The sequence below is a fragment of the Aquarana catesbeiana genome, linkage group LG06 (genome assembly GCF_042186555.1).
Source record: "Aquarana catesbeiana isolate 2022-GZ linkage group LG06, ASM4218655v1, whole genome shotgun sequence".
NCBI lineage: Eukaryota > Metazoa > Chordata > Amphibia > Anura > Ranidae > Aquarana > Aquarana catesbeiana.
Window position 1 is genome coordinate 98,438,756 of NC_133329.1, and position 24,291 is coordinate 98,463,046.

General features: G+C 41.7%; 1 protein-coding gene across 2 annotated transcripts in view; it reads left to right on the plus strand.

Moving 5' to 3' along the window:
* The window catches only part of LCMT1 (leucine carboxyl methyltransferase 1), a 62,366-nt gene that overhangs the window by 32,760 nt on the left and 5,315 nt on the right, over positions 1-24,291 (plus strand). For both annotated transcript variants that reach the window (XM_073636504.1, XM_073636505.1), the window contains exons 6-10: positions 4,142-4,244; positions 11,363-11,483; positions 14,265-14,366; positions 21,580-21,671; positions 23,669-23,766. In XM_073636504.1, coding sequence (XP_073492605.1) covers positions 4,142-4,244; positions 11,363-11,483; positions 14,265-14,366; positions 21,580-21,671; positions 23,669-23,766 — 516 coding nt within the window. The remainder of the gene's footprint in view (positions 1-4,141; positions 4,245-11,362; positions 11,484-14,264; positions 14,367-21,579; positions 21,672-23,668; positions 23,767-24,291) is intronic.

The following is a 24,291-nucleotide window of genomic DNA, read 5'->3' on the forward strand; positions in this document are numbered from 1 at the left end:
TTTCTACAACTTGATTGGAGTCCACCTGTGGTAAATTCAGTTGATTGGACATGATTTGGAAAGGCACACACCTGTCTATATAAGGTCCCACGGCTAACAGTGCATGTCAGAGCACAAACCAAGCCATGAAGTCCAAAGAATTGTCTGTAGACCTCCGAGACAGGATTGTATTGAAGCACAGATCTGGGGAAGGGTACAGAAACATTTCTGCAGCATTGAAGGTCCCAATGAGCACAGTGGCCTCCATCATCCGAAAATGGAAGAAGTTTGATACCACCAGGACTCTTCCTAGAACGGGCCGGCCAAACTGAGCAGTCGGGGAGGTGGCCAAGAACCCGATGGTCGTTCTGACAGAGCTCCAGCGTTTTTCTGAGTAGATAGAAGAACCTTCCAGAAGAACAACCATCTCTGCAGCATTCCACCAATCAGGTCTGTATGGTAGAGTGGCCAGACGGAAACCACTCCTCAGTAAAAGGCATATGACAGCCCTCCTGGAGTTTGCCGAAAGGCACCTGAAGGAGTCTCGGACCATGAGAAACAAAATTCTCTTGTCTGATGAAACAGAGATTGAACTCTTTGGCCTGAATGGCAAATGTCATGTCTGGAGGAAACCCAGGCACTGCTCATCACCTGGCCAATACCATCATTACAGTGAAACATGGTGGTGGTGACAAAGGTTGGATTTGATGAACTTGTTTTTAACCTCACCTACTATGTAACTATGCAGTGGGGGTGTTTTTCATCGCCAGGAACTGGGAGACTAGTCAGGATAGAAGGAAAGATGAATGCAGCAATGTACAGAGACATCATTGATAAAAACCTGCTCCTGAGTGCTCTGAACCTGACTGGGGCAAAGGTTCTTCCAACATGACAACGACCCTAAGCACACAGCCAAGATAGCAAAGGAATGGCTATGGGACAGCTCTGAGAATGTCCTTGAGTGGCCCAGCAAGAGCGCAGACTTGAACCCAATTGAACATCTCTGGAGAGATCTGAAAATGGCTGTGCACCGATGCTCGCCATCCAACCTGATGGAGCTTGAGAGGTCCTGCAAAGGGAGAAACTGCTCAAAAATAGGTGTGCCAAGCTTGTAGCATCATACTCAAAAAGACTTGAGGATGTAATTGGTGCCAAAGGTGCTTCAACAAAGTATTGAGCAAAGGCTGTGAATACTTATCTACATGTGATATTTTTCGTGTTTTATTTTTTATATAAATTCACAAAGATTTCAAACAAACTTCTTTCGCGTTTTCATTATGGGGTATTGTTTGTAGAATTTTGATGAAAATAATGAATTGAATCCATTTTGGAATAAGGCTGTAACATAACAAAATGTGGAAAAAGTAAAGCGCTGTGAATACTTTCTGGATGCACCGTATGTAGATTGTCTCCCATAGTTTATACATAATAATGTGTGCACTAAATTTTGCACTTTGTGCGATGAGCAGTTTTTGATATATGTATTGTGATATGGAGCTGCTTGTAAAAGAGTGGTCTGTTAAATCTGTGAATCAGGTGATGTTTGTGTTCATTTTACTACTGAAGTTTGCAGTGGACAACAGAGAATGGTATAATAATGCTGCATTTGCACATACGTTTTGCCATGGTGCGATCCCCAGTGGCAGGAATCTACTGAGTCCTGCTGCTAGGTTTGAGAGCTACGAGTGGATATTTGCAGCCGTTGAGCCCATTACACCTCAATGACAGATTGTTGGTGACCTCAACTATTCAAGCCTGTTCACACATGCAGTGAACACTGCTGGATGCGCTCAGAGTGTTATATCTTGTTATGCCACACATTACATTATTATGGTTCGGTCTATAACCTTTAATCTTAAAGCCATTTGGAAAAAAATATATATAAATACCCATACTGAAAAAAAATTTAATAGGAGGGAGTTTGGGACTTTAAATGAAGCACACCGTGTGTGCCTCCATCCCTGGTTCAGGTATGAAAAAAAGGGGGTATAAAAAGGGGGTAAATGAGGCTATTGATTTGTGGGGGTGAGATAATTAGAAAATATATTTAATTGGCACACACATACATGGTGTTGACCTCATGAATACATTACATATCAAAGGGATGGCAAAATTGACGAGATTTAATATGAATAAAATGAATTAATGCAAATTCATATATGTACACATCATCTAAATGGCACTATGTAATGTAATCAATGGTAAGACACACAGTATAATCATTTGGTTATAGATAATGAGTCTCTAAGTAGGTTCCTATCAGTAGGCATGAGAATGCATCCTAAAAGGCTGACGCGTTTTGTGGATAATACCACTGTTCAGGGACAGATGCAAGCAACTCTATATAAAAGACAACAAAACATGAGTAGACAGTATGATCAAACATTATACCCCTCATTGGGGAGGATGTGTACAAGATCAGAGATGAAAAAGAATAAAGGAGAAAAAAAGGGGGGGGGGGATTGTACAGACAGTTGGGACAGCCTTTGATTCCTCGTCCCCTATTTTCCAGACTTATCATGATGAAAGTACTGAGGGGGATGAGTAACTCTCTCCCTTTTCTCTTGTACACATCCTCCCCGTTGAGGGGTATAACGTTTGATCATACTGGTCTACTCATGTTTTGTTGTCTTTTATAGAGTTGCATGCATCTGCCCCTGAAGAGTGGTGTTATCTACGAAACGCGTCAGCCTTTTAGGATGCTTTCTCATGCCTACTGATGGGAACCTACTTGGACTCATTATCTATAACCAAATGATTATACTGTGTTTCTTACCATTGATTACACTGCATTGTGCAATTTAGATGACATGTACATATATGAATTTGCATTAATTAATTTTATCCATATTAAATATCTTGTCAATTTTATATGCCGTCCCTTTGATATGTATATGTAATGTATTCATGAGGTCAACACCATGTATATGTGTATACATATTAAACCTTTTCTACTATGTGCATCATTGTTATGTATTGTATGTATTGTACTGAAAAAATGTGCATTTTTTGCATTGGAGCCTGCAGAGCATTTAAACTGTGACAAGTGGATTGTGGGTGCAAATGGTTCTGCAAACTATTCCATCAGTTAAAGGACTTGAGTGACGCCACCGCTCATGTTCAGACTGACCATGTTTCGGGTTATATCCTAAATATTGGTGTAACATTAAAACATGGTCAGAAAGGTGGACTTTTATAAAAAAAAAAAAAAAAGTGTAAGTTCACTTTTTACAGAAAATCTGTATGGTGACCTTTCACTGGACCCCCCCCCCCCCTCCCCCTGGGTCCCGCTGTAATGTATTCCCGCGATCCTGCTCTGTCAAGGACCGGAACGCCGCTACACTGGTCCAAGGATTTGAAATCCTCCTGGCTTTCTCTCCTCGCATCGCTAACATGACGGGCTAGATGGATTCTGATTGGTCGGCACCATCCATGTGATGGTGCTGACCAACTAGAATGCCTCTTGTCTGTACACGCTGAGAGAAACAGGAGATTTAAGCCACTGGGATGTTAACCCCGGACCAGTGAAGCGGCGTTCCAGTCCCTGACAGAGCAGGATCGCGGGACTACAGTACAGCTATGTGGTGTGGGTCCAGTGTTAGGTCATCTTACAGATTTTCTGTAAAGGTGAATTTACACTTTAAAGGATAACTAAGCGCAAAAACACAGTGGCTGCATTCGTTTTTGCTTTTCAGGCTAAACATAGCAAGTACAGATAATACTTGCTGATCCTGCCAAAAATGGCGTGCCATTGTCACATCCTGTGAGTTGCATTGAAAGCAAATACATCTTTGTTCTGTCGACTTGTGTCCCAGAGCCGGTCCAGACTGGAAGAATCCCAACAACAATGTCGGGATCCACCTAGATGCCAGCCTCTCAGCATGCAGCTCCCACCCTTTCTCCAGAGGAGCAGAGCAGTGAAGAAGAATAGATCATAAATCTAATGAGAGAAAATCATTCACCATTCTCCAATACAAAAAGTGTTTACTGAAACATTTGGTAGTATGGTTACACCCTCTTCCATAGTCTGTCAATCGAGGCACTGAAAGAGCTTGTGAGTCATAGATTTCTGATCTCTGCCAGCTGCCTAAGATTAATGCCAGTCTGTGGCCATTCTTCAGACTCTTGTACAGATATTTACTTCTGTTTAATTTTTCCATAGATGCTCACAGCCTTGACTCCTCTCGATACTCCATTATTGGGGCAGATCTGAGAAAACTGAAGGACATGGAGGAGAAGCTAAAGAAAGTTGGCATGGACCCACAGTAAGGTGTCTATTTAAAAAGGAAAGCCCAGAATTTAACACACACCATATACCTTAATGATGCCCTAATGTGAACCTGTGCTTATAGGGAAGGAAGCTAGATGCACACTGCTCCAGGTAGACTTCAGTCTTTAAAGTGTTACTAAAATGCTCCTTCTCCCCCCACGGTAGAATCCTGGGAGAAATCCATAAATGCTATGCTTCCACTTTAAAGTTAACATACCTAAACAGGAATTGCCCCAAGAAGTTCAATAAAATATGGCAGCCATGGACAGCTTAGGTAGGAGTAGATATTTGACTGAAGGATCCTCCTACGTAGGGATGTAATGCTTGCCCCGGCTCTCTTGACCCTCGAGAACAGAGGAAATCTCGCGCTATGGTTGTGTACTGTTTTATAATTATTGTACTGTTTATCTTCTGTACAAAACTCACCTATACTATATATTTTTGATTTGGTCCATTTTGGACAAATGTTGTATCATGCTTGGATTATATGTCTCAATAAAGGAACATTTTGAAGTTAAAAAAAAGTGTTACTAAACCCAGGACCTTGCATTCACTAGATCTGGTCTCCCACAGTACACACAACATGGAAATACAATAGATTTTAGTAAATATAAACTGCTAAATACCCATTCTCAACAGCAGTATAGAGCAGCCTTGTGACTTCACTCAGTGTTTGGTTAAGGGTTGTAGGAGTAGTTTTTATTAGGGTTGTCCCGATACCGAGCATTTGCTCAAGTACTTGTACTCGGGCAAATGCTTCCGCCGATACCTGTACAGTCAGCGGTGATCGGCGCCTGGGGGAGATACAAGCTTCTCCCCCAGCGGCTTTCAGCGCCTTTAGTGACATACAGCGGTGATCGGTGCTTGTAACTCCCCCACACGCGATCATCGCTGACTGTCGCCGCATCCTCCTCCATGCCCCTTCCGTTCCTCTGTCCCCCTCCCCTTCTCTGTCCCCTCCGTTCTGCTGTGCCTCTCCGCTGTCCCCTCCATTCTGCTGTGCCTCTCAGCTGTCCCCTCCATTGTGCTGTCCTCCTTCTCCTTCCTTTGTGAATGGACAGAGTCAGCTGACTCTGTCCATTCACATAACTGAAACTGTAATCTCCTGTGATTACGATGTCTCAGTTTATGAATGGAGAGGAGCCGCTGTCTTCTCTCCATTCATTCTCAGTGCAGCTGAGGCTGCAGAGAAAGGGACTGGGAATCTCTATCCTCCTATGTCTCTTTCTCGGTCTCAAGGGGGAGATATCAGAGGTCTGTTAAGACCCCTGATATCTCACCAAAGCCCCCAACAGGGCTGATTAAAAAAAAAACACACATATTGCAATAAAGAATAAAAAAAATATTATTGTAAATAAAAAAAACAAACACACAGACACGTTCAATCCCATTCCTCCTCCCCCCCCCCCCCCCCGGAAAAAAGAGAAAGCATTGTTATTAAAAAAAAAAAAAAAAAATTGTCACGTGACATTAAAAAAAAAAAGAATCGGTATCGGCGAGTACTTGAAAAAAAGTATTGGTACTTGTACTCAGTCCTAAAAAAGTGGTATCGGGACAACCCTAGTTTTTATTGTACCCCGATTGTCCTATGAGACTGCATGACCCCTGATCCTCTGCCTGGACAGTGCTGATTGGCCCTGTGCTGATCACATGCACCCTTCTAAGGAAAAAAAAAATTCTCTAGCAATACAAACCAAACTGAGCATGGGCAGAGTGCCTCCTAGGGCTCTGTACTATCAGGAGATGGTTTTGGGGCAGCAAACAATGGGGAGAATTAGAGAGGACAGGATCAAATGGCCTTTTTACATAATGCAGAGGATTAACCCCTTAGGATCCACAGCGAGTATAACAAGCATGCTTTACGGCATAAACAGACTGGTTTCACTGTTGTGAATTTAGTAACACTTTAACGATAGCATACTGCTGAAATCCCGGGTACTAGCTTAGTCCCCATCCGCAAATGTCACAGAGATGGAAGAGAAGAGGAGACACTCCCATTCAGCAATAAAAAAAGTGTATATTTTATTGGGTGTAGTAACAGAGACACTAACACAGCTCTACCAGGGAAGTTGATGCGTTTCATGCTCTTAGCCCTTAGTCATTACTTTCACTAAAAGCATGAAACGCGTCAACTGCTTCCCTTCTAGAGCTGCTAGTGTCTTTCTTACTACATCCAATAAAACATACAAGATTTTTTTGCTGAACGGGAGTGTCACGTCTTCTCTTCTATCCCTGTGAATCTATGCTTAGTCTATCCAAGTCAACAGGTTCACTTAAAGTGGAAGTCCATGCAAAAACTAAAATGCCTGCATCTTTAGACCCTAACCCATCGAACACTAACGTACCTAGCCCTGTAAAGAAAAAAATGAGTATACATGCCTTTTTTTTTTTTTTTTTTTTTTTTTTACCTGATCTCCAGCACTGGAAACTCTGCAGAGGACACGGCCAACAACAGCTGGGAAATGAATGGGAAGTGACATCACCCATAGACTTACTATGGGGCTTCCGTTGTCTGTGTCCTCTGCAACCACATCCACAGTGAAGCCACGGCTGACAGCTCAGCGTGGGATCCAATTGGATTGGAGCGGCTTCAAAAAAATGCTGGTGGCTATAGATGCAGGGATTTTAGTTTTTACATGGACTTCCACCTTAAATGCTCCTTTCATTAGCTGTACATTTCCTTCTTTTGGTTCCCCGTCACTCATTTTCATGTTCGTTTTCAACTGTCTTCTTGAAGAATATCCTCACCCAGGAACAAAAATGTAATAAGTTGCAGCTAGGATGTGGTCGCAGAGTTTATTTTCTAGTTTAAAGCTAGGTACATATTCTGCAAGAATAGAAAAATACCTGTTGAGCGGGTCTGGAATTCAGCATCCTTAGAACTTCCTGTGGACTGAACTGACGTTTTAAACAATGTTATCAACTTTCCCAGCTTCCTTCTGTGAGCTAAAAAGCAACACCCCTCTATTCAATAAAGATGAGGTGGGGGGGGGGGGTGTTTATCTCTAGTCCAAATCAGAAGAGCAACCTTAAGATTTGGTACACTGCAGTACTATATATATATATATATATATATATATATATATATATATATATATATATATATATATATATATATATATATATATATATATACATAATTGGTGTTGCGCTCTAGGTAGTAACTAAAATTACAGTGATGTATAGAAAGTGTTGTAAAAACCAAAGTAGATAAAAGGTGGACGCATCTAACATGTTCTAAATTCTAATCAAACAATAGTGTAAACAACCTAGATACATTCTAATATATAAAGTGCAAGTGACAAAAGTGATGTATAATCTTCAGACTGAGTAGATAAAGTGCACGTAATTAAAACTGTCCAAATATAGAACTCTTCAAGTGAATATAAAAGTGCTTCAAGAGAATAGTGTCCATATAGACAAGTAAACTGAAGCTGTGAAGTGCTGTTCCAGTTGGCACTCTGTGTGGAGAATATAAACAGTAAATCAGTGGTTGGTTTCTTCAGTGCAATTGCACCTTTGTGTGAATTAGCCCCTTACCTTACCGCTGTAAGGTAACAGCGTGAAAGATTAAAATGGCCTCCAACGAAATCCAGCCTCCTGTAGTAGATAGCTGGTGGTTTCTCGTCTGTGCGGCTCAGAAAAGCATGGAAAAAAGGGGGAAGGTTTCCAGGTCTAGTGCCGATGTATAAAAGGAAAGAAAGGGGGGCCCAGATCGTGAAGTATGTTAAAACTTGAATTTATTAAATTAAAATAAGAGCCCGTTTGTTTGTACATGTTTTATTGTGAATACCAAACGGGCTGTTATTTTAATTTAATAAATTCAAGTTTTAACATACTTCAGAATTTAGGACTTGATGCTAGATGCGTCCACCTTTTATCTACTTTCGTTTTTACAACACTTTCTATATATCACTTTTATTTTAGGTACTACTTAGAGCGTAACACCAATTAGTGATTTTTTTTATTCCATTTCTTGTGTTGGTATTGGGTGTATAGTATCCTCATCTCTATAGCCACAGGTAGCACGGGAATATATATATATATATATATATATATATATATATATATATATATATATATATATATATATATATATATATATATATATATATATATATATATATATATATATTGGTTTAGGTACAGAGTTGCCTTGAAGTCAGCAGTCTTGCTGGGATTGATAAATAAAAAGTATAACGTAAAATGCTGCTGGTGGATTTGCCTTTACTGGAAGTTGAAATAGTGTTAATATTATTATACAGGTATTATGTAGTGCCAACATTTTGAACAGTGCTGTAGGCTAGGTTCATACCTATGCGTTTTTCAGTTTTGCAGAAACGCATTACAGCCTATTAATATGATTTCCTATGGGTCATGTTCACATCTGTGGATTTTCAACAGGTGCATTTCTTGGGGTCAGAGGGAGTACTTTTTGATGCATTTCCGCAGTGTTTTTGCTGATTTCTCCCTCATGACAAAAGAACCATCCCAAAAAACACAAACCGCATCAAAAACACAGGAAAAAGCACCAAAAATGCATGTGAAATACAAAAAGCACAAAGGCAAATGCATCAACCACAACCTGCACAGGTGTGAACCTAGCCTTATAATGTGTAGGAATATAATACAGTTTCAATACTATTCAAGACAAGAGGGACCTCTTTTGAAAGCTTGCAAACTAAAAGCTATGGTCAAGTGATACAAATGTTAAGTATGTGGGGATGAGTTGATTGAGAAAGTTTTTAGGTAGATGCAGATTAAGCTTCCTTAAGGCTCAGTTCACATATGAGACACATGCGGCTCCCAACAGAGGTAGTGTGCGTCCTAATTCAGCGTTTCAGGTCTGATTTTCAGCCCGAATTTTAGGCTGAATTCCCACCTGAAACAGACCAAAAGACGCACAGCGTTTTTCTGCAAAACGCCCCGGACCCGCTGCGGAGATATGTGAACCGGCTCCATAGAGAGCCGGTCAAAATCTCCTGCTATTGCGAATTCAGTTCGGGGATCCTGCATCCATTTCGCAATGTTGTGAACCCAGCCTAAGAGATGACTTTTCAGGGATCGCCTGAAGGCAGAGAAAGTAGGAGACGGTTGGAGAGATTGGTGTACAGAGTTCCAGAGGAAGGGAAAGGCTCTGGAAAAGTCCTGCAGTTACACAAGGGAGGAGCTGAGGAAGAGAGATTTAGCAGATAGTAGGCTCGATTCACACAGGGGCAACACGACTTTAATGCGACTTTGCACGGCGGCTTCAACGCGGCTTCAACGCGACTTCGGCGCGACTTCAGCGCGACTTTAGCAAATTACAACGCGACTTCAAGTCGCCTCCAGGACAGGCGACTTCGGCTGTGGCCAATCACAGGACAATCAGCTCTCTGGGAGGGAGGGGTTTTCCCTGCAAAGTCGCTTGACTTTGAGAGAGAGATCCGACTTGGAGGCGACTTCCATTGATTTCTATGGTACAGGTCGCCTACCAAGTCGGATCCAAGTAGTACAGGGAGTACGCTCTGAAGTCGGAGCGACTTCAGTAGTGTCTATTAAGACGCTCCCATTCACTTAAATGTGAATCTCTTTCTGGGGCGACTTGGGGCGACTTGAGGGCGTACAAGTCGGATCCCAAGTCGTCCCAGTGTGAACCGACCGTCATTAGGGTGTTTTAGTAGGGAGGTTCATTTGTTATCGTTAAAAGTAATCATACAGTGGATGGTATCTGTGTACATAGCTTATATTTTTTTTTTTTAAGTTTTTTTTTTTTTTTTTTTTTTTTTTTTTTTTTGTGATAAAAATATTAAAATTAGTTTTCATGAAAACAAACTTGTAATTATAATGTTCTGTCAACTCACATCTGTTTTTAGAACCACTTCGTTGGAAGTGTTGGTGGATCTAAATGTAGTTCAGATATATTGATGGTGTGAAAAGAGAGGTTTGTTTTTTTTTAGCAACTAAAAATCTTAAAGAGTATCTCCATTTTCGTGAGAAAAAAAAATGATTAAATAAAAAACAAATAATATAGCTTGTACTATTGAGACTTAGGCTTAGTTCACACTGCAGCAATGCGGGAACCCTGGGAATCCACTGCGGGTTCCCACATCACATGTCTCCTGGCGGCAGTTCACACTGCCCTATGCGAACTGCTGGGAGTGTCAATTGAAAGTTAATGACCCCCTCCCCAAGTCGGTTCACATATCGCAGTGCGAACTGCTAATTCAGACAGTTATCTGATCGTATGGGTGGTCCGAATGCAATGCAAATTCAGCCATACTATCTGCATGTATTGGGCATCCACTGCAACAAAATTGTCATTTTTAGTGAAATACTCCCAAATGGAAATCATGTCTAAAGTGATGCAGACCCTGTCACTTTTCTCATTGGAGCCCTGCGGATGCAGCAGCTAATTTATAATTCTAAAACCACTCCCATACAGATTCACTCAGCATATGAACAAAAACAATCTGCTGCTTGACCACAGTTAGACCCCCATACACGCTACTAGATTTTCTGCAGATTTTTGTATTAAGATTTACCAAAACCATATACTATGACGTCAAACCTTAAGAGTTCCACTTTGTATGCTATCTGGCAGGCCCTTGCACTACATGGTTTTGGTAAATCTGAAATCAAAATCTGCGGAAAATCTAAGTGTGTATGGGGTCTTACCCTTTATGTATTGAGAGACCTTGGATGAACGTGTAGAAAGAAGTGGAGCCCCAAATGGATGAATTGTTAAATCAGTCAGGTTCCAAGAATTAGATTTATTAAAAGTTGGTAGCCAACGACTTTTCGGCCTTGCTGATGCATCTTAAGTTATTTTCACAGAGACTAGCCACATATAAACTATGACACACATGGAGAAGAGTTCTGCAGAAGCTATCACAAGCCCTGAAGGTAGAGGAATTGCCTAAACCCTCAACCCTGTTGGTTACCAACTTTTTTTTTTTTTTTCTGCTTATTCACCAATTCCTCGTCCAAATATTTTATTGACAAAGGGAAAGAAATACTGACTCAAACATTCATCCTTTTCACACTCCCTTTCAACTGGAAGTTCTTTTTTGCCATGTTGTGTTGGTTTTGCTTGAAATCTTCTTTATCTGTCTTTTCTGTCTTTATTTCCAGGCTTCCAACACTGCTTGTGGCAGAGTGTGTGCTGGTTTACATGTCCCCTGAGTATTCCGCCAACCTCCTGAGATGGGCAGCTGACACCTTTCCCACAGCCATGTTTGTAAACTATGAACAGGTATAGGATTATATGTTCTTAAAGCAGAGTTCCGCTCCCCCCTAACAAGAAATTAAAAGTCAGCAGCTACACTTACCCGTCCTGGAATCCAGCAATGTTGGCACCCCAGCTGATGTTTCCATCAGCTCTCTGGTGCTGTCACCGCCATTGCCTGTAAGGGAAACCGGCAGTGAAGCTACTGTGCATGCGCGAAGTGCGCTATGCTTTTTGAATGGCACGGTGGCAGGGGAAGAAGGAGTTGGGCCGAACTTCCAAGTGATCTCGCCACGGCAAGAACTCTCGGAAGTGGGGACCCCATGAATGAAATTCACCCTCTCTATTTGTCCTGTTTACCTTTATCACTGAAAATGGAAGTAAAAGAAAATCCCACATTTTGGGTTGTCCCCAGAAAACGAATAGAGGGGAAAGTCTTCCAATGGGGACACTAATTCTGGTGACCTGGAGGTCCCCAAGGGATTCCCTTAATTTGCAGGGATTTCCTCTCACTTCCTGTTTGGCCTTAGGACAGGAAGTGAAGGGAAATCTCCACAATGGGGCACAGATGGCGAAAAAAATCTGACAGGGGTTATAACCCTCCCCTTACTCTATCCAAAATGAAAACTAAACTTTTGCCTATAGTTCTACTTAAAGCTGGGTACACACACTCAGTTTTTTTTTTTTGTTTTTTACACTCAACCCAGCAGACTGAATGGAAAAAAACTGACAGACCAACCAACACAAACGATGTTGGTGCGGCGATCTCCCCCACTGTTCTATTGTATTCTGACATTGAGACTGGCTTCTGTGGAATAGACAGCTGTACACATGGGCCGAAAGTCGGCCGGTTCAGGAGGGTTTTCGGCCATGTGTACAAGGCTTTACTCACCTGTTTAAGAAAAAATTAACCTTGTTTTACTATTTGTAACTGTGACTGTCTCATGTCTACGGCAGTAGCAAACCCCTCAAATCCCCTTCTAGATGACTACTCTTGGGGTGTAGCCATATAGAATTACCCCCCCCCCCCAACTCCACCGCTCCAAGATAATCCAGCTCACTCTTCCCTTATACATTTGTGCACTTGTGTGACCTAAGCATTCGTGTTTCTGGCATTGCCAGCTGATAGATATACTTCCAGTGGTCCAGTTGTGCCTACACGACCATCCACCATTATATGTTTATTGTCTCTCTCTCTCAGAGAAGCTAGAAATTCATTTGTTTTTCTTTGCAGTTGTGGGCAGTTGCTGGACTAATATGTCAGAACCATTTTTCATAGAGTGGGTGAAGGGTAATAACCTGTTGTGTCACATCCTCTTTATTGCCGTCACTTCCTGTCCTGAGGACAGACGGTCACTGGAGACTATTACTATTATAGCCACTAGTAGTAATCACTGTGTTCTCCTTGGGGGGGGGGGGGGGTAGAACACAATCACTGCAGACTAAACATGGCTGAAGATCTCCCTGGTCAAGTTATGTTTCGCTCATTTTCCCATTGAGGATGCACTATCTCAGACTCTCCCCGTGATCAGACTGTGGCACTGTAATTTTCAAGCAAGACACAAGTTGAGTGTGTCGGAACCATCCAGCACCCAGCTTGGGTGTTTCCATCAAGATATATAGCTTCCTCCAGTCTGGACCCAGGAACCAGGTATTATAGCTGAGCACCCAAGAATATAGCTGACACTAGCTTAAGTGCTCTGGAACTGGAACTCGCTTTATTGAAATCTCACACAGAATTTATACAGCACACAGCACCAGGTAGGGACTGATCACATTACCCTAACCTTACAAGTGGTACAGTGGTCACAATTTTAATCTCATCTCCAAGAGATGATCAGACAGACAAACAATCAGTGACTCAATTAACAATGGTAATGCACACCTAGGAGGCACACAAGGTGACAGACACTTCACACCTTAAACAGATTATACTGTGTCAGGAGACCTCCGAATCGGGTTGCTTTGTGCTGATGATATTAACATCTGCTCGGAGTATCAGAATCTTAAGCAGTAATTGCTGGTTTGTGCATAGAGGCCCCAAATATGTATATGGGTCTTCCAGTTTCCAGAGTCTGTGTGTTTTGGGGAAACGTGGACTTAAATCGCAAGCAATTGCATAGCAAGGGTCCCCTAGGCACACAACTCTCAAACAGTAGTGTTCCCTTAAAAGCCAGGGCCCATAATCAGTAGGCAAGAGGCCACCTTGCAGTTCCCTCCAAAAGCTCCTGTCTTAGTTGAGTCTGTCACATTGAGAGCCTAATTTGTGTCAGTCAATTGTGAAGACAACCAAGAACTGCACAGCCAATAGGCTTTTCTTGACTGTGTCATTTCTGAGCCACCATCTCATTCCAGGAGGTTAATGTTGACCCTGGGTGATGTAAGATCGCTTTGTCCTTCTTGAGAGAAAAGCAGATGAAGGCATTGTCAGGAGGAGTATTATGATCTCTGTATAAGGGATTAAAATACCTGGAATTATTACACTTATTATAAATAACAGCCTTCACAGTCTATAGGTGACAAATGCACTTTGAACTTACACAACCATTGCAGAACTATTTTAATTTGTTAGAGCTCAAGATAAACGTGGACTGAGCTGACAGAATGAGAAATATTCAGGAGTTCTGGAATATTGTATATCCCTGCTCCTCCTATAAAATCAATTCTTGCTGGACCAGATTCAGCTGGCAGGATGGTTTATGGGATGTCAAACATTTGATGGGAACAGTCTGATTTTTTTATTTGATTATTTTACGAGCCAGCCAGTGATAAGAAATGTCTGTTAACCTCTGTTCTTTTACTGACCAGGTCAACATGGCAGACCGCTTTGGACAGATCATGATAGAGAATTTGCAGAGGAGACAATGCAACCTGGCGGGAGTTGAGGCCTGCCAGTCACTCCAGTCTCAGGTAAGAAGCCCACTGCTCGCCTTCTCTCTGTTGCACAATGTTTAGAGGGACATAGTCCACCCAGACTTGATGTTTGCGTTTTGATTGAAGCTGGCTGGTTGAATTTTCCACCACCTTTGCTATTATCTCAGAGTTCTCGGCACTAGTATTAAACTACTCTATATTAAGGTGCTTGTCTTCCTATCTATTACTTGTGCCAAAAATCTCTATCAATAAACATACATGAATACAATCATCTGTGCATAACCAGTTCAAGTGGTTCTTTGTGCAGTGATGCAAAAAGAGAAAAAAATTATTATGTAAACTTCACACTTTTTGCTCATATGCAATCAGCTTAAAGTAAAACTATAGGCAACACTTTTTTTTTTTTCTTTTTCATCTTGGATAGAGTAAGGGATGGTTACAACCCCTGTAAGGATTATTTTTGCTCACTTTGTCCCATTGAGCGGGATTTATTTTCTCATAGACAAAACCAGAAGTGAGAGGAAATCCCTGCAAATTGCAGGAATTCCTTGGGTACCCCCAGGTCAACAGAACTATTATCCCCATTGGAAGATTTCCCCTCTATTACCACACATACAGTAAAGAAATATCTTTGGAGAGGCTTACACCTTACAAAAGATTATTTCAAAAGTTGAAACAAAATGGATATACAGGATGGTAGTTCTGCATGCTATGTATAACACAAAATAAAAAAAATGTATTTGTCATACATCATGGGGCACAGAGTTAGGCTAATATTCATTACCTGCTGGGTTATACTTCATCTCCAGGTGAATGGACACTGGTAGACCAAAGGTCTTTAGACAGGAAGTGATCCCCTATATAAACCCTCCCATACTGGAAGTACTTCAGTTTTTTACCAGTGTCTGCAAGGTGGATGACACAGTTGTTTTAGCTCTCTGAGCTCCAGGTCTCTAGTCCCACAAACAGTTCTTAAATGAATCAAGGGATTGACCGATCGGATCCATTTGACACAGGCTTTATATGCTTAGATAAATGGTACCTGAGCCTCGCAAAGAAGACTTAAGAAAGACACTTGTACACAGGGCAATCGGTCAGATTCCTGTCTCTCTCCACCATGGCCAAGACCAAAGAGCTGTCCAAGGATGTCGGGGACAAGATTGTACATGTAAGATTCTTGACATTCAGCATAAGGATTGGATGTGGACACTGCAAAGTTGTTAACGTGCATCGGTAGCTTTTGCTTCTCAAGCCAGCATCGGAAACCAGATTTGACAGTTGTCAAAATCTGCCAATGCCCAGCTTCCTACAGCACTATCCACAGTCTTGTGGCAAGCTCTGCGTGATCTGAAAAGTGACAGTGCGGCGCTTATAAAAATTTGAAATAACACGTGCATGAAATAAGTGATACTCAAAATTTAAACTAAAAAAAAAGCATACATTTATAATAAATACATATATTGATGGGTCATTATAATTAAATGACCTCAAAACTTATAAAATGTTTATTAGTGCAAAAAAAGTCCCAACATTTAGTGCAAAGATGAAGATCAATCTTCCTCCTTAGTAAATGCATACAAGCAGACCCAAGGTGCAAAAAAGTTTCACTTTCTCACCAGCATTGCACCAGACCACCACCTGGAATGCACTCACCAGATAGATGAGATGTGAAGGTAGATACACAGCCAATCATATATCAGCCAGTATTCCTAAGAATCTTAACAGCTCGGATTTACTAAGGAGGAAGATTGATTTTCATCTTTGCACTAAATTTTAGGACTTTTTTTTGCACTAATATCTTTCATAAGGATTGATGTCATTTTAATTATAATGACCCATCAATATAAGAATTGTTTATATGTTTTTTCGTATGTTGTTTTTTTTTTTTTTTTGTTTTTTTTTTTTTAGCTTAATTTTGATGATCGCTTATTTCAGCACTTTATTCATACACGATAATGTGTTTAATTAGAATTGTAAAAGCGCTGCACTGTCACTATCTGTTGTGCAGCAGTTAATAGACATTGAAGGTATTGATTGCATTGATCCATGGCGACACATTTTGCAAATTTCTGCAAACGTGTGCATTCCTGTAAATTACTAGTGATAGTATATTCACTACCCACAAAGGTCTCATTTGCACTAGGTTGAGTTGACAATAATTTTTGCCCCATTTTCCAGCACACGTGCAATGTCTGGACTATACATTATTTCCAATGAGACCTCTTGGTACCAATGCATTGTGCTGCAGTGTTGAAAGGATCCCATTTAGTTTATGTTAAATTAAAAAAAACACCCAACTAAAATGACGTGTGGTTGCCTAAAGCACTGTATAAAATCGTTTTTTTAAGCTGAGCTCCAGCATTACCTTTTTCTCCATACTTGTAGCGAGTCATTTACTCTGTTGAAACTGATTACTCTTAATGTCCTGCAAACTTGCATCTCGACGATAAAACCCCTTGAAGCTGCAGCAGCTTTCTTGAACCCACCTACATTCCCTATCTGACCTCAATCATCAATCAATTCTGCCTCCACCTGATCCCTACGGTCTTTGCCCACATGTTCCAGCTATCTCTATCCATCTTGCTCGTTGTCATTTACAGGCATGATCTTTTGGACTGGTATCAGTTAGTGTACCGCTATTCATGGAAGAGCACAGCCCTAAGATCCCTTTAAACAAGTGTGCTCCTAAATACATCTGCTGATCACTTGCTTAATTACACTATATTAGGGTGATCAAGCAAGTGATCAGCTGATTACACAGCTAAAGTTTGCAGCACACAGTTGCCAGCAGGGAAGAGAATGCACATCCTAAAGGGAAATCGGGATGTGTTCTTTCATAGAACAGTGCTGTGATATTTAGCAGACCTTTCAAGCCCCTCTTGCCAAATTCAATCTGATAATACAGCAGAGACAAGCAGAAAATGGTGATTTAATTGAAACATTTTTACTTCATGTTGATCCGGAGGAAAAGGGAAACGGTAACAAGTTTGCTTTAATACCTGCAGCCCATTGCACCCCCACCCCACCCTATTCTCTGTTGGCACATATTTGTCTTTTATTTGCTCTTTTACCTTTCACTCTCTTTACTTGTGTTCTACTTGTACTGTTTTAATTGGTTAGTTCACCTGTAACCTAATGATGACACATTAGAGAAGTATATAGGTGATTGTGGTGACTAGTTCCAATAGATAATGACTAAGCGCTAACATTTGGGCGAAACGCGTCTACCTCTTTGTCCACTGCTCCATACGTCAACCACTTGTCATATGAAGCTTCAATAAAAGGATTTTAGGAAATGCAGCCATCCGGAATTTATTCCCTTATAAAGATCCAAAATATACTTTATTTCTACTTAAAGAAGGCGAATAAATTTCCTCCCCTAATCTGGTATCCACCTGTTCAATGATGTACAATCAAGAAAAAAAGAGAGGAGGAAATAATCATGTACATATGGCTCCTAATAACAGAGACTCAACCCATTTGAAGTTTTAGTTTTGCAAGGTATACATTTCTATGCTCATGACACCCAAATCTATCTCTTTACACCCTCGGCTCATTCCATCAGTCTCAGCATGCATCACTTATTTACTAACAGACATCAGTCTGGATGTCACTCCACTTCCTCAGGCTAGGTCATCATCTATGCAATTGATGCGGTTTTACGGTGCGTTTTGTGTTTTAGAACATGCGCATTTGATGCATTTTTGCATACAGTTTTCATGGGCTCGTTAGCAAACTGTGAATGGCTGGTTGTAAAGGAGCAGGCTTGGTAGCCAGCCGTCCCTAACAACTGATGAGTCATTGGCTGTCAGCGGGGTTCCCCACTGACAGCTCAATGTAAAAACAAGAATTGCTGGCAATAAAAAAAATCGGGAAGGGAAAAAAACAGTGTGGGGTCATGGGAGTTCTCATGCATAGGGGGACATCTGATGTTATTGGGAGATGGATGGGTTCTCTGTCATTGGGTAGCTTGATGTCATGGGGGGGGGGTTTTCTCATGCATAGGGGGACATCCAGTGTCATTGGGGACATCCAGTGTCATTGGGGAGCTTTGATGTGATGGATGAGTTCTCTGACATAAAGACTCTCACATAAGGGAGGACTCTCATCAAGTTAATTTCGTCAAGGCAGTTGTGTGCATTGTCCCAGGCTAGGTTCCCCATGATTGAGTACCATTTAAATTTTTCACATTTTAGACTGTAGACTTTGCATACTTTTAAAGGCTGCGGAAACTGAAAAAAAAAGTATACAAATGCAAGGTGTTCGTTTTCTCGACAAACAATGTTTATTGAAAAACTAAAAAAATATTCAACTTAATTGACCCTCATTAGGCAAAGTACAGCTTCTCTTTAATTCAGTCAATTGGGATGTCTTCTGATGCCCAGTGCTTAGCAGTAAAAGGGTCTGTATTGACTTGCCAGATTCTACACAGGTATGTACCACGAGTGTGCTCTCATCATGACCTCGGATACCTGACTTTGTTTCTCTTATTAATCTTTCACTATACTAATTGCAGACTCGTCGCTGTCTATACAGGTGACCTCAGTTCATCCTGGAGTTCATTTTGCCATGTACATAGACAATCTATTAGCAGATGGAAAGCCTCTTTGACTACCCACTTTTTGCAGAGATAAGATATCAGCAGCTTTGTGAAATCGAGCATGAATATTCATGAACAGAGGATCTATAGAACATGTGACTACTACTGTAGGATCTTGTTTGACATGCAAACCCAATAATCATGTTACACTTTTTTTTTTTTTAAGGAGAAACCCCACTTAGTACATATGATGTTGGAATTGGTATGAAATCAGTAACTTGTTTATTTTAACCACTTGCCACCTGGGGTATAGCAAACCTCTGCCCCAGTTTCAAGTCTTTTGCACTGTATTTGGCTCCATTCATCTTTCCATCAACTCTGACCAGCTCCCCTGTCCCTGCTGAAGAAAAGCCTCCCCACAACACGATGCTGCCACCACCATGTTTCACAATGGGGATGGTGTGTTCAGGGTGATGTGAAGTGTTAGTTTTCCGCCACACATAGCGTTTTGCTTTTAGGCCAAAAAGTTAAATTTTGGTCTCATCTGACCAGAGCACCTTCTTCCACATGTTTGCTGTGTCCCCCACATGGCTTCTCGCAAACTGCAAACAGGACTTCTTATGGCTTTCTTTCACCAATGGCTTTCTTCTTGCCGTTCTTCCATAAAAGCCAGATTTGTGGAGTGCACAACTAATAGTTGTCCTGTGGACAGATTCTCCCACCTGAGCTGCGGATCTCTGCGGCTCCTCCAGAGTTACCATGGGCCTCTTGACTGCTTCTCTGATTAATGCTCTTCTTGCCCGGCCTGTCACTTTAGGTGGACGGCCATGTCTTGGTAGGTTTGCAGTTGTGCCATACTCTTTCCATTTTCGGATGATGGATTGAACAGTGCTTTGTGAGATGTTCAAAGCTTGGGATATTTTATTTTATAACCTAATTCTGCTTTAAACTTCACAACTTTATCCCTGACCTGTCTGGTGTGTTCCTTGGCCTTCATGATGCTGTTTGTTCACTAAAGTTCTTTAAAAAAACCTCTCAGGGCTTCACAGAACAGCTGTATTTATACTGAGATTAAATTACACACAGGTGGACTCTATTTACTAATTAGGTGACTTCTGAAGGCAATTGGTTCCACTAGATTTTTGTTAGGGGTATCAGAGTAAAGGGGGCTGAATACAAATGCACACCACACTTTTCAGATATTTGTTTTAAAAAAAAAAAATTGAAATCAATTTGTTTTCCTACCACTTAACAATTATGTGCCACTTTGTGTTGGTCTATCACATAAAATCCCAAAAAAATACATTTACATTTTTGGTTGTAACATGACAAAATGTGGAAAAGTTCAAGGGGTATGAATACTTTTTCAAGGCACTGTACATGAGTTTTTGTCACAAGTGGCACCACTTGTTGCACTACCGCGAGGCAGATTTAGAAAGACTATCTATGGCACTGCTTAAGGCTTTTACAAAATAGGCTCCAAGCTGTCAGGTGCTAGACTGGATATAAGTTGCTTTTTTATTGCAAGAAAAGGAGGTCACACAATTAACTGTAGCTGGTGATTTAATCAGCTTTTCCATTTATAATAATGCTTTTCTATCAGGTGTCTTTTACAAATTACTGTATCATTTCCCATTGGGTACACAGGATACTCAAAAGCCAGTATATGCTGTATATGTGTTACCGTTCTTTAGCGTCAATAAAAGCACATTACTATTACTATACTACTGGGTTGGTTTCCTTGCTTTAATGCAGGGGTCTCCAGACTTTCTAAACAAAGGGCAGGTTTACTGTCCTTCGGACTATAGGCGGGTGGGGGGTGGTCTGTGGCAAGTGGGAGTAGAAAATGTCTTGGTGGTCAGTGAGAGTATACAAAATTAGATAGCACCTCTGGTCAGCTGAAGGAGGAATAGTGCCCTATCATTGGTATTAGTGGAGGTTATAATGCCTCATCAGTAGTGTCAGTGGGAGGAGTACCCCATCAGTGGTGTCAGTTGGAGAAGACCCCATCGCTGGTGTCAGTGGGAAGAATAGTGCCCCATTGTTGTTGTCAGTTGGAGGAGCAGTGCCCCATCGTTAGTGTCAGTGGGAGGAATAGTGCCCTGTCCTTTTGTATCAGTTGGAGGAGCAGTGCTCCATCGTTGGTTTCAGTGGAAGGAGCAGTGTCCCTTCGGTGGGGTCATTGGGTGAAAAGTGCCCCATCATTGGTGTCAGTGGGAGGAGCAATGCCCCATCATTGTCAGTGGGAGGAATATTGCCCCATCTTTTGGTATTGATAGGAGAAGCAGTGCCCCATCATTGGTGTCAGTGGGAGGAGTAGTGCCCCATCATTGGTGTCAGTGGGAGGAGTAGTGCCCCATTGTTTGTGTCAGTGGATGTAAGAATACATCATATTAGTAGAAGGAAAAATGACTCATATCAGTGGGTAAAACAGTGCCCCAAGGGCCAGATAAGAGCATTCAAAGGGCAGCATTCAGCCCACGGACCACAGTTTAGAAACCACTGCGTTAATGCAAAGAATTAAGACAAAAATGTAAAAATCAAAATCACATAAAGTAACAATATGGGTTATAAATAATATATAAGACATCATTAAGTTAAACTTTTTGGTTTCCACATTTGTAGGTATCAACCTTTTTATATGTAGAAATTCTGTTTAATTCTTTTATAAAGTAGGGTTTTTACATGGTGTGAATGCATTTGTTGCAGATTGATCGATTCTTGTCTAATGGGTGGGAAGCAGCAGATGCCTTGGACATGATCCGAGTATATGGCAGTCTACCTCAGAATGATCTAGCACGGTATGTAACCTCACACATCTAACCTGTGTCATGTCTGAATATGCATGCAGTTATTCAATAGGGGAGATTTACTAAAGCTGGTGCACTCAGAATCTGGTGCAGCTGTGCATGGTAGCCAATCAACTTCTAACTTCAGCTTGTTTAAGCTTTAGCAATAAAACCTGGAAGCTGATTGGTTTTTATGCAAAGCTGCCCCAGATTTTGCACTCTTCCGTTTTAGTAAATAAGCCCCAATGCCTCTCTTCCTATAAGACTATATGTGCACGGGCAACTGGCATGAATGTTATCGGCAGGAATCTGATTCCTGCAGCTGTTTCTGCCACCTGTGAGCAGCCTGCTGCAGCCGCCGGGCCCTGTACACTTCAATGACAGGTCGTTGGCTAACGCAGCTAGCCGTGGCTAGCCGCGCCGCCAGTAGTTACCTGCAGTGATTGTTTCTGTATGCACCTTGTGTGAGCATGTGTAGCTGGAGGACAGTATTCACAAATCCTGTGCTATAAAGATGTCAGATTTTGTGGCTTTGCCCCCCTATTTTGGTTTATGTCCCTCCTATATCACTGCCATCCTTGGTTTGATCAGTTGATCATGGTGCAGGGAATGATGGGTATTAGGAAAGAAATCAATGTTTGTCCTTCCTTCAAGACTCATAAAATGGCAGGAAGCTTATTCTTATGAGCTATGAGAAATCCTTTCACACTTGATGAATGGAAGAACCAGAATAACAATACACTTTGCTTGGAAAAACATATCTCTAGTCATAGAGGTGTACCTGAGAGATTTGACAAGCTATTGTGCCCATGGCTAACAACCCCTGGCATGCCTACCCTGGACTTAAAATGGTTGTACAGCCTCATACCTTCTGTGCTGCAGCTCCCCCCCCCCCCCCCCCTTTTCTTACTTGAGCCTGATCCCTTCCAGTGATGTGCGCAACTGCTTGGGCCGCTGTCTCTCCCCATTACAGATTGATAGTAGCAGGAGCCAATGGCAATCAAATCCAGTGATGCGGGGGCCGAGTCCCGCTGTCTGTGTCAATGGATGGAGCAGCGGCAATCGGGAGTGCGCCCTCATTGGTGCCCCCAGGGAAAGTGGCTTTGCGTGCAGGCACCCGATTAAAGAGGGGCTTGGCGTGCCGATGGGGCACCCCAGGAGAAGCGCATCGGGGCTGCTTTGTGCAAAACCATTGCACAGAGCAGGTAGGTATAACATGTTTGTTATTTTTATTTAAAAAAAAAAAGTGTTTATAACCCCTTTTAAGGAACATATTGATAGTGGGGAACTTTCTCCCTGTTTGGGGTGCATGAGAACAGTGAACTAGAGTACCGCACTGTGGGCATGGAAGATCCTTTATTAGATGGAGGTATAGAAAAATGCTGACAGCTGGGCACCGGGGTGCCATTAACTAAGACTGGCAGAATGGAACACATACACCGATCAGCCATAACATGATGACCACAGACAGGTAAAGCAAATAACATCAATTATATCAAGACAATGGTACCTTAAGGTTGGTGGGATGCATTAGGCAGCAAGTGAACATGTTGTCCTTGAAGTTGATTTGTTGAAAGCAGAAAAATGGGCAAGCATCAATGAATTTGAGCAACTTTGACAAGGCTAAATTGTAATGGCTAGAGGACTGGGTCAAAGTGTCTCCAAAACTGCAGCTCTTGTGGGATGTTCCCGGTCTGCAGTGGTCAGGACTGACCAAAAGTGGTCCAAGGAATGAAAACCGGCAACATGGTCATTGGCAGCCAGGGCTCATCGATGCACCGTGGGGAGTGAAGGCTGGCCGGTGTAGTCCAATCTAATAGAAGAGCCACTGTAACTCAAAAAAACTTTTGTGAGATACTGTTTGTGTATACTTGTGCTGGGGAAATGTGACTGTAATCAGCGGCAGGGATTGATGTCCGTATGCTCTGTAAAGCTGTACAAAGCTTGTTGACACTATATAAATGAATGCAATAAATTAGAAAAATTTCATTTGGTTTCCCTTCCCCCAGGATTGAGAAGCTGGAATTTTTAGATGAGAAGGAATTACTGGAACAGCTGCTACTCCATTACTGTATCAGCTGGGGTACAAAAGACTCATTACACTTGGGTAAGGACATTTTGTCTCAGCATATTTAAAAAAGAACTGCTGTGTACACCGTGGACCACTTTACATTTGTTTTAATATCTCTCTAAGTTCATTTCTTCTGAGATGGAGACTCTGAGAATTCAGCAGGTAGATGGTCTTAAAGCAGAACTTCACCCACCCAAAAGTTCTGCTCCTTCATCCCTCCTCCTCCTTCATATTTGGCATTTGGGGGTTAGCGAATACCTGATATTGACACTCCCACTTCTGGTTGGATCACCAAAGTGATCTGAGCAGAAGTTCGCCCCGCATTCCCCCGCAGCCTTCAGGGGCACTTTACAGATCCCAGAATACTGCTGGACCATTCCAATAATTTTTCCACAGGTCACTGAAGAAGTTTATTTATTTATTTTTTTTGTACCACTTTGTACACAACAAACTTATAAACCTTTATAGAGATTCAATTACAAGAGCATTAGCCAGAGCAGTGGGCAGAGCTGGGAACATAGGTGCAAAGATCTGAGACAGATGAAAAGCTAGTAGGTGATT